Source organism: Aplidium turbinatum, chromosome 1 (genome assembly GCF_918807975.1).
Source record: "Aplidium turbinatum chromosome 1, kaAplTurb1.1, whole genome shotgun sequence".
In the NCBI taxonomy this organism is placed as follows: Eukaryota; Metazoa; Chordata; class Ascidiacea; order Aplousobranchia; family Polyclinidae; genus Aplidium; species Aplidium turbinatum.
Window position 1 is genome coordinate 21841768 of NC_137472.1, and position 10994 is coordinate 21852761.

General features: G+C 36.9%; 1 protein-coding gene across 3 annotated transcripts; it reads right to left on the reverse strand.

The window, feature by feature from the left end:
• Positions 1-4487: 4487 nt before the first annotated feature.
• LOC145780687 (uncharacterized) lies at positions 4488-10994 on the reverse strand. 3 transcript variants are annotated; one of them, XM_082592319.1, is made up of 7 exons: positions 10839-10994; positions 10103-10223; positions 6949-7021; positions 6416-6650; positions 5521-5732; positions 4873-5035; positions 4488-4713 (listed from the first exon to the last, which is right to left on the reverse strand). In XM_082592319.1, the coding sequence occupies exons 1-5, from the start codon at positions 10849-10851 to the stop codon at positions 5728-5730; spliced, it is 447 nt and encodes a 148-aa protein (XP_082448445.1). In that variant the 5' UTR covers positions 10852-10994; the 3' UTR covers positions 4488-4713; positions 4873-5035; positions 5521-5727. The 3 variants fall into 3 exon arrangements, with proteins under 3 accessions (XP_082448445.1, XP_082448439.1, XP_082448435.1); XM_082592313.1 differs by lacking the exon at positions 5521-5732; XM_082592309.1 differs by lacking the exons at positions 6416-6650; positions 6949-7021; positions 10103-10223; positions 10839-10994 and having other exon boundaries at positions 4489-4713; positions 5521-5726.

Consider the following 10994-nt stretch of genomic DNA (forward strand, 5'->3'; position numbering starts at 1 on the left):
GGCATTTGAAACTTCATTAACCTATTATTTTTAAATGTATAGCCATAACATAGCAAAACAGTTTAGAAGTGCAAAAAAAAAGTGAATTCACAAATGCTTTAACAAACAACATTTTAACACTTTCACCAAGTGGTAATTATGTTTTGCCTTATAGGATCGCCGAGGTGGAGGCTGACTTGGTGACCTCATAAGGTCTTTCGCTTCTTTCCTATCTCACTTTTATGTAATGTACCAGTGCATTTGATGTGATATTTTGTGAAAAAAAATAAACCAGTGATTGATTGATTAAACCACTCACCTATACAATACTTTCAAAAAGCTAACAAGTACCCAATCAAAATGCTAACATGAAAACTCAAGTGTACTCAAATGTGCATAATCAGGAACTTAAGTACGATAAAAACAATAGTTTACCAATCTAGTGATATACTTTCAATTCACAACAGAACAGTGTTAATCCACAACAGCACAGAATGGCGTACATGGTTTATTAACTACTTACACAAGATACACTATTATTAGAAACCTGTTGTTAATCATGCTATATTTCACTAAAACATTTTTTTTATTAATTGCCTTATTTTTGGAACATCGTGGTTGCTGAATTTAAGAAGCACAATTATTATGAGCAGCAGTTGCTGTAATCTAACTGTTGAATTAACTTTTCTACATGTAATTATTTTTTCATATGCAAACACCATTGGTCATGCTAAAAACAGTTGTTATTGAAATGGTGCATGAGTGCTGACTTATGTAGATGAAGTTTAATAACTTCATCACATGTTGCAACTACTTCACAGGAATCACAGCATACATAAGAAAATTACTATGAACTTTAACAAAACGGAGCAATATTTACAGTGTAACACTAGTTAATAGGTTTCTAGGTAAGGTCTAACAGCTTCATCACTCACTGACAACTTTGCAGTACTCAGAAAGCCTTCATAGGTTACTGGTGCTTAATGAAATGTTATAATGCTTACTGCACAATACCGGCTAACTACTACCTAGTTAAACTTTTATAACTTCATAAACAATCATCAACCCAGCAGTGTACAGAACACAGCAGAAATATAACTAATAGTAAACACAGGTCTATCAATTTATAGCTTCATCTTTGCTTGGAATGAAAGAAATGAAACATAAAGCAGCAACGATTTGAAATCACAAACAAAATACTGGCAACTGTCATAAAATACTTATTATACTGGTATCTAAATGTAATATGCTGGTTACACTTGCTGATAGCTACCTCTGTAAAGTCAGGGATATTTATAATTGCGGGATTGTAAATGCTAAAAATGAAATGCTAATTAATCTTTGAGAAATGCTATTTTGTTTACTGTTCACAATTTTTTAGCAATAAACAAAATATGACTGCACAAATGGAATAGGCTACAAATAAGACAAACATTTTTATGGCCTACAGTTAAAGGCAGGTAAATTGATTATATACCTATTACACTACTCAATGTTCGCTTATTACTTGCTGACCTTTGACTTTGAGGTCAGTTTTTGAATTGTTTGTCTTACTTTTGGTGGTCGTTCTTAAGCTTGTGGCCTGCTGGTCACTTTATCTGGTTCTTACCACAGCAATTAAAGACATGGGTAAAGATGGCATTAAATGCTTCATGGTTTCTGGTACATTCAAGGTTTAACATTTGGCTCAACATAACTTTTGAAAAAAAAACTATGCAAAGAGCTTGGAGAAAAACATTCCTTTGTTTGGAACATCTGCAAAACTTTTGCAGCACGTCTGCACCATTGCTAATCAAGTAAACGAATGTATTCCAATTGCAATAACAGCAAAGCAAAGTTTGCTAGGTTCTGACAAACCTCCATGTTCAGCCATTTCAAAGAATTCCTCTTTGAGAGTTTTGTTTATCTGAAATGTTCAAAGCAAGAATGTCGCTAGTTCAAACAAGACATCTTCTTTATGAAATGCTGAATGAAATCTTGGTACATAGCAAGGTTACACCATTCTAGAACTAGATTACCGGTTGTAAACCAGTAACATTCACTTTGAAGTAAAGCTTAAGAAAACAAAACACCCTGTAAAACCAAAACGTTAAGCTAAAAGTGCAACAGCCTTAATGCAGCTTCTGACACTTCAAAAAATACTTTTACCTTGCAAGTTATACCGGTAGATGTAGAAAAAATATTTTATTGTTAAATGGGCTATCAATAGACCAACCATACTTTAAGCTAGTCCAGTATTACAAAAAGTATTTCATGTGTCTTGTTTACTTATTGGCAGACTTCAAAATCAATCGTACCTGACTCTTAAAGTTTATGGTAACGAGAAGCTAACCTACGTACAAAACATGAACGCTTTCACCTTATGCTAAAGAAAGGTTTCAATCTATGCTTTTGCAAAATTTAGACAAGGCATTGCAATTAAGTTATGCAAATGTCTTATATAATTTGCCCATTTATGACAAACATTTTAAAATGAGCTGTCTACTTCGTGGTTTAACCTATAACAGTAGCACACAAAGTATGGTGACCCTACCACTACCAGTGTATAAAGCGGTTTCAGTTCAACAGTTGCCAATTCCAAAGTTTTACCACAAAATACGAAAAAATAAACAACCAAAATAATTAAAACACATTTATCTTAAACACACCTTTGTAGGAATTGGGCCTGTCTTGATTTCAAGTATTCAATTGCAACCAACTTGTTTTATTTCAAATACTGGTAATTTTACTAATGTTGTCACATTTTAACTTTTCAAGATAATGTGGTTTTTAGAGATGTTTTGGTATAAGGGCCCAGCATCTCATTGGTACCGGGCCTAAATTATCTTGTCAATGAACAAGTAGGCTACACGCAGTACTAAACTTTAACAACTAAAAAACAGATTGTTACTGAAACGCAAAAGTCAATTACCTGTGGGCCCCCTGAAATTCTATCACAAAATAACGACCAAGATAATGTGGTGATTTTAGAGATATTTTGATATAAGGGCCCAGGCCCAGCATCTCATTGGTACCGGACCTAAATTATCTTCTCAATGGAAGTACACACAGTAAACTTTAGCAGCTAAAAAACATGTTGTCACTGACACACAAAAGTCTATTACTAGTAGGCCCCCTGAGATGGTGGGCCCAGTACCCAGAAGGGGGCCCGGTACTTTACCATCTGACGGCTGAAATAGCAGTTTTAACCTCTGATGGCAATTCCTTCAGATCTGATTATATTAAGATCTTGATTATGTTTGAAGTCGCGGGGAATTTTTAAAATCCGGGCCCCTTAAATATTCCGGGCCCGGGTCCAAAAGTACCACCTAGACCCCCCTGTCAACGCCCCTGGGTCAAACTTGGCATTGTTTGAGCCCTCTGAAGACAAGTCAACTCAAATTGAAGTTGACTCTGAAGTCGATGACGCTGCTAGAACAGTCATTAGTACATCATCTGAATAAGCCGAGCAGGAGGAGATGCTAACCGGCAGCAACTAGAACAATGACTTTGTAACTGACTCAGTATTGTTTTTCTTTGTAAAAAAACATAGCCTATTGGTAATGATTCATTTTTGGAATTATTAAACTAAACCATGTGTTTGTATTGCTTAAGTATTTTAGTTATAGGCTACATAGTACTTTTATTCTAAACAATATAAGGCCATTTTCTTGTTTCAACATCAAATTAAGATTGTTTTGAAAGTTTCTGAAAATTCCCAAAAATTCCCGTTAATTTCCAAAATTTCCATGGAAAGTTTCGGATCTGAAAATTCCCGGGAATTTTGCAACCCTAGTCGAACCTACGTCCTTTCGAACGTCGCGCAGACGTTCTCACCACTCGGCTACGCAGCCGACGATGTGCTTCCTGTAAGCTCATGTACAAGCATGTCTTCATTTAATGCATCACGATGTTTGAAAAGGTAGGAAAATGGTGCATTTGAAGCAGAGCATGCTGCAAAGGCTTCAATTTCGCTTTCAAGCAATCCCCATAAACATTGGCTCGTGAAAAACACGAGAAAGATACGTGTTTTTTTACCCCAGTTTCTCGTGTAAAACCCGTGACGTGCACCCGTGTATTACACGGGTGTTTGCACAAACGCAACCCGTGTTTTACACGACTTCTAAACCCGTGTTTTACACGACATCTAACCCGTGTTTTACACGACTTCTAAACCCGTGTTTTACACGACTTCTAAACCCGTGTTTTACACAACTTCTAAACCCGTGTTTTACACGACTTCTAAACCCGTGTTTTACACGGGTGTTTGCACAAAGGCAACCCGTGTTTTTACACGACTTCTAACCCGTGTTTTACACGACATCTAACCCGTGTTTTTACACGACATCTAACCCGTGTTTTACACGACATCTCTAACCCGTGTTTTTACACGACATCTAACCCGTGTTATACACGACATCTAACCAGTGTTTTTACACGACTTCTAACCCGTGTCTTACACATCAAACCCTAGTTTTTACATGACATCAAACCTGTGTTTTTACACATCAAACCCGTGTTTACTATGGCAATTTATTTAGTACCAAAATCGCACATGCCAAAAAATACAGATATAACTGAAGACAGTACAGCTGTTTCACACATCATCAGTTGGGCGAACCGTGCTGGATGAAGATGTCCTTGCGACTGACTGTCTTCTTATTCTCTTTTCAGCTGATTTGAGGAATTCTTGCACAACAGCTTTAACATCGCCCATGGTTGTGTCTTTTGTGTAACTGTATGTTCGAACTGATGCTGTAAGCAAAAAAGAGTTAGTGCTTAGTCACAAAAGCAATAGTCTAGCAATAGATATACAGAATTCTTTACGGCTCAAATATATTAAAAATAGATTGCAAGCAACATACGTTCATTAAGCAGGGTATACGTGCAAAATCTAAAGTTTAGGCTACATACCATAAATTACAAAAATAAGTTTGCAATCTTTAATTGGGCGCTTGGAACCGCGTTGACCCATCCAATTAAACTTCGTCATAAGCGTATCCGTAAATACTCCAGAAAGAATTTGCTTTACGCTCTTTTTGTAGTCCGTCGAAAAATACCGACTAAAATAATAAATCTGCAAAACAACATTTATTATATAAAATTTAGACTTTACGGTTATATTCCATAGAATAAAAGTAGAGCGCACTCATACCGCAAGCTGTTAAATTTCATTGTTAACAGTCAGGGCCGTGGAGTCAGAGCCGTAACAATGTTTATTGTTTAGCCAAAGGAGTCGGAGTTTTAAAAATTGCACTGACTCCGACCCCTATATAAAATTGAGGAATGCTCTACATTGCGAGGAATTTTAAAATTATCCATTGTCAAAGTGTCAAAAACTTTGGGAAATGTATAATTTTGACCATTTCCAAACAAATCGTTGTTTTGCTGCAATCAATGCTGGTTGAAAGTTTCAAGAAATTTGCAGCAGTACCGACATTGCAAAACTGTTTTAAAGAGGGTGAAAATAACCAGTATTTCTTGTATGTCTATTCTATGAGGAGAATCGGAGTTGTGATACCGATTGCACAGCCATGTTAACAGTAAAAAAATAATAATTACCAATTTATTTTGAACAGTGCTGTTTCCCATGTTGAGTTCAAGCTTATCAAAATCCTCCAGGCTGTTGATGGGAAAAGATGGAATTTCCGAAGGGGGTTCCTCTATTTGTTGAGCTGGAGCACTTCTTTCGTTTTTCATTATTATATCCAATTTTTCATTGACAGAATTTATAATTCCCTTAATTTCCAGTTGAGCAATTCGAATTCGTCAAACTGCGTGAAAAATAAATAGTTGCTTTAACATGATTTGGTGTTAGCAAAGATGCTTTGCTTTGACAATACAGAAAGAATAGCTCCGACGCTAGGGCAGTTGTGATTTAAGCAGCTGCCAAACAAGAAAAGCGAGTGGTAAATAATACTGCCAATTAAGAACAATGCTCTTGTAGAGGCGCTCAAGTGAGAGACTCAACAGATCTTCCCAAATTAGAGAAACTGAATTTTCAAAACGTGCTGCTCTTGAATAAAGATGGGAGTTACGAAGGATAAAAAAAGAGTAAGGGAACGTTCAAATATTACGTAACGCCTTCGAGGGGGAGGGGGGGGTTTATGCAAAGCGTTACGTTAGCGTCACATCGGGGGGGAGGGGGTTCAAGCAAAACGTTACGTAACGCTTTCGAGTACGGAATGGTAGTTTTTTGTGCTGAATTCGTAGTGAAAAAGCGTTACATGGGGGAGGGGGGGATTAAAAAATGCGTTACGTTGGCGTTACATGGGGGAGGGGGGGGGTCAAAAATTCGGAAAAAAAGCGTTACGTAATATTTGAACGTTCCCTAAACATAAATAGACGAAGTGAAGAATTATAACTAAAACTATATCACCAAACCGATGCAGCTGAACAATTGTTGAGCAAAGTTAATCGAACAAGTTTCAAGATTTTAATTTAACCATGTGCAAACCTTCACTCTGCAGCGTAACAAATTCGTCACGAGATATGTTCTTGGTTACTTCAGGCATAGTGTCGATTGCAACATTTAACAGATTGTCATCCAAGTGAAAATCAAGGATTGATTGTTCGCGCTGTGGACTTGAATGCTGTGGTGCCCCCACAGAGGAAGCTTGTGGAAAATTCGGAACTTGCGGCAGTTGCTGCAAGGTTGTAGCAACCTCAGCTGCTCGTACATGAGTAGAAACCTGTGGAAGATTTAGTTACTGTCAAAGTGAACATTAACAAAATATATTTAGTGATATGGATGATGGATCCTGGATGATGACAAAATCCTGGATGATGACAGCATATTTAGGCAACGTTCGAAAAGTTCTGATTGAACACCTTAATCTGTGCTTTTAACCATAAAAATGAGATTGCAAAATCTTTTTTAAAATCATACCACTTTTAGAAACCGCTCAATTTCCCATAAAACAACACTTAAAATCGTCAAAGTTTGGGATTATCATAAATAATAAGTGATTAAAGTATTTGTTTACTTACAGTAATGGTATTTTCTGACTCCAGTGAGTCGCTTTCATCTGTAGATGCAATCCTCAAAGGCAACCAGCTATTCCTGCATTCGTAATTTAAAAACGGTTACTTCAGCTAGATGTCATGCTTGTCCTTGCTTATTAGTACATTACATATTGATATCTTGTCAACATCAACATATTTTGCATACTAATGCATGGGTGTACGGTATCTTTAAAGATTAGCTTATTATTTGCATCGCGGTGCTGTCAGGTACAATGTAACAATAGGGTGTACGGTTTCTAAACTTTTTTTCAAATTTTCCAACGAAACCAATTTTTTTTTTGTCGGGAAATAAGTAGTTATGACCACATGTGAAATATTTTTTCTCAACTCCATGGTTTCGAGGTCCCAACTGCCACTTTTCTACATTTAAACAAACCTTATCTACAGTGTGTAACAAAAAAATAAACGCATCTCTTGATTTTCATTAACTGATATTTTTTTTTGCTTCAGCTTCAAAGGCACCAAACCCAATATGTTAGCAAGTGCAACAATAACTTCTGTCCATTTTTTTATTATTACAAGGACATGAGTATAATACTGAGCACACAAAAAGGTAGATACATTTTTGGTACACACTGTATGAAACCATCAACACTACTACAATGTCCAATGTACTCCTTTGATGCTTGTCTACACCAAAACTTTGAAATATCAGTCAGAAAACAAACATTTTAAGCCATCAAGCATTCATGCAATAGCTCGGGAGCTGCAAATTTTTAAAAAATTGCTTCAGCGCCGGCTCCATTAAGTATGTTTATTGTTTATGGCATTTACCACAGTAGGACACAACGGTTTAGTAACCCATTCAAATAGCTTTATTTCATGAACCAATCAACACAGTTACAAAAACTAAACTGAAATGGAAAGCTGAGATGTTAACAATTCTGAAAAACAACATGCCTACAATGTAATACTACATCCACAGTAGTAATACAGCAGTTCATAAAACATGCTCCAGATGGTCACCGTTGCGCTGGAGGCATATTTGAGCACGGCGAGCGAAGTTGTCAATGACCCGAACACATTCTTCCTTTGGGATGGCCCTGATCTTTTGGGTGATGGCTTGTTTTAGTTCAGGGATGGTCTGAGGATTATCCTGGTACACATTGTCCTTCAGATAGAAGTCAGGGGGGTTGAGGTCCGGGGAATGGGGGACCACTCAGGGTCTCTGCGGCGGCTGATTAGGCGGTCTGGGAACTTCTCATCCAACCACGCCAGGGTGACATTAGCAGTGTGGGGGGTGGCACCATCTTGCTGGAACCATTGCTCTGCTCTTAGGAACGGGCTTCTTCCTCTGGCTCTGTTTCTACGCCCCAGAGCGGTCCAGAACTGCTGGAGGACCACAAGGTAACGCTCCTTGTTGACGGTGACTGCGTTCTCATTTTCATCTTCGAACCAGATTGGGCCAATGATGCCATGTTTTGAAATTGCAACCCAGGCAGTGCATCTGACTGAGTGCAGGGGCCTCTGTAGCACTTCATCAGGAGGAGAGGTGCCCCAGAACACATTGTTTTTACTGTTGACATACCCATACAGGGTGAAATGAGCCTCGTCAGAGAACCAGAGGTTGTCAAGGAAGTCAGGGTCCTCTTCGACGATGTCCATGAACCACTGGCACATGGTAACTCGCTTAGCCTTGTCTGCATCAGTAAGTTTATGCTTTATCTGGATCCTGTATGGATAGAGTTTCAAATCTTCCTTCAGAATCCTCTGTACAGAGGACCAGGTCAGACCAAGCATTTGGGCTCGTTTACGGATCGATTTCTTTGGACTTCTCCCAACGGAGTCCCTAACTGTAGCAATGTTCTCTGGAGTCCTAGCTGTCTTTTTTCTCCCATTTTTTGGTGTTGTAGGCATTGTCTGGTTGTTGTGAAGTGATCCAGTAGCTTGAAACTTTTGACCCAATAAAAAACGAGTGGTTTTGATGGAAATTTGTTGAAGTCATACTTTTGCCTGAATTTTGACTGCACTTTTTTGTACGATTTTGACTCCAAATACAAAGTCACACAGAAAATTTTCTCTTCCTTGGTGTACTTCATCCTTGCAGATCTAAATTTGTTATGGGCTAATTTAGTTAAATCTGAAAAAGAATGAAAAAAGCATTAAAATTGACAAAGTTATGCAAGGTTATACGGGTTAAAAGTTTTGTGAGACACCCTGTATATAAAATTCTGTTTAAAGGGGCAAGCACACTAAAGTAGTAATTTTGCAGCTTCATGTCATCAGTTTATCAGTATTACTACTTGATTTTAAGCTAATCAAGATTAGGCTACCCAACCCTGAAGCTGGAGCAGATAAGATTTTTGTAGCTCCGGCTCCACAGACATTTAAAAAAAGGCTCCAGAGAAAATGCTTGGCTCCACAGCCCTGAATGTTGCTGCAATAAATTTCAATCTTGTTGTTCGTTTTTGATGTGATTATGTGCTTTTTGTGTTATGGTAGTGTTTAAAATGTTTGTTTTCTGACTGATATTTCAAAATTTTGGTGTAGACAAGCATCAAAGGAGTACATTGGACATTGTAGTAGTGTTGATGGTTTCATACAGTGTGTACCAAAAATGTATCTACCTTTTTGTGTGCTCAGTACTCATGTCCTTGTAATAATAAAAAATGGACAGAAGTTATTGTTGCACTTGCTAACATATTGGGTTTGGTGCCTTTGAAGCTGAAGCAAAAAAAATATCAGTTAATGAAAATCAAGAGATGCGTTTATTTTTTTGTTACACACTGTAGATAAGGTTTGTTTAAATGTAGAAAAGTGGCAGTTGGGACCTCGAAACCATGGAGTTGAGAAAAAATATTTCACATGTGGTCATAACTACTTATTTCCCGACAAAAAACAATGGTTTCACTATAGGTTGTAAAAAACCGTACACCCTAATGTAACAAGCCAAAATGTACTTACATTACATACAATTTATACAACAATGTTACAAAAACGTTATATATACAACTGCCACATTAGTGTAACCGTGACTTCAATGCAATAAGTTACTATAATACGAAGTACTGGCATGCACCCATGTATTATAAATAAGTTAAGGGTAAAATTGGTTTTGAACAGTTAAAATCAAAATGAAATGAACAAATATCAGGGAAAAATGAATGCATTGTTATACCGCTTTCTTCTTTTCGATTTAGGTTGTCTACTATCATTTACTTCTTCACTAGCTGCTGTTGAAGTCAAATCAGAAGTATTTTCAGCAAGTTGTAACTTTAACAGTGCTTTGGCCAAATCGTCTGTTGCAAAATATTAACAGGTCATCTTCCCATAACAGCGATCAAGCTTAGTAAAAACAATACCCTGGAGAATAAGATGTCATGTATATTGCAGATATGTAATTCCTGATGACACACGTACGTGTCGAAAACGTTAGAGTTTATTTTTAATTATGTTATATTTGTGTATGTAATACATCATGTTAAACCCGCTGAGGTTACTTTGTTTTATTTCTCTATGGAATAATAACAATCTGCTAAAGCGGTTAAATGGAAATTACACACCAAAAAATTGACAGCTAACTAACACAAGCAGTCGTGCTGCAACAGAAACAACAGAGCAAGCATAAACTTTGTTGCACAAAACTCTATATATTGGAAAACATATTACATATTGAATGAAACTTAACACTTAGCAACATAAATTGGTAAGAGAAAATCATAAGGCAAGTAAATTCCAACTATCTAATCCAACTAATACAAAGTTATGTCACCATAATTATATATATATATATGATATACTGTCAGCCATTGGGTACTTCTACTGGCAAGGTCCTACCTGTGATTGTTTTCAACTTTTATTTATGTGTAACTTAATGGATATTATAAATTGAGTACGGTATTATTAATGTTTACCTGTTTTGTACATAATTCGTACATGATACTTTTTCCAATTTCGATTAATATCTGAATTTTGTAGACATAACTGGCAAACCTTGTGGCCGGGAAGCTCAGGCCAATAACATTTCAAAACTTCATTCTCATGAAATATATATCCATTTTTCTAGGACA

Coding starts and splice junctions, on each gene's coding strand:
- LOC145780687 (XM_082592309.1), bottom strand. CDS start 5,658: ATGAAAAACGAAAGAAGTGCTCCAGCTCAACAAATAGAGGAACCCCCT. Junction 5,036..5,520: donor GCACTGTTCAAAATAAATTG/GTAATTATTATT, acceptor GTTGTTTTGCAG/ATTTATTATTTTAGTCGGTA. Junction 4,714..4,872: donor ACTTATTTTTGTAATTTATG/GTATGTAGCCTA, acceptor TTTTGCTTACAG/CATCAGTTCGAACATACAGT.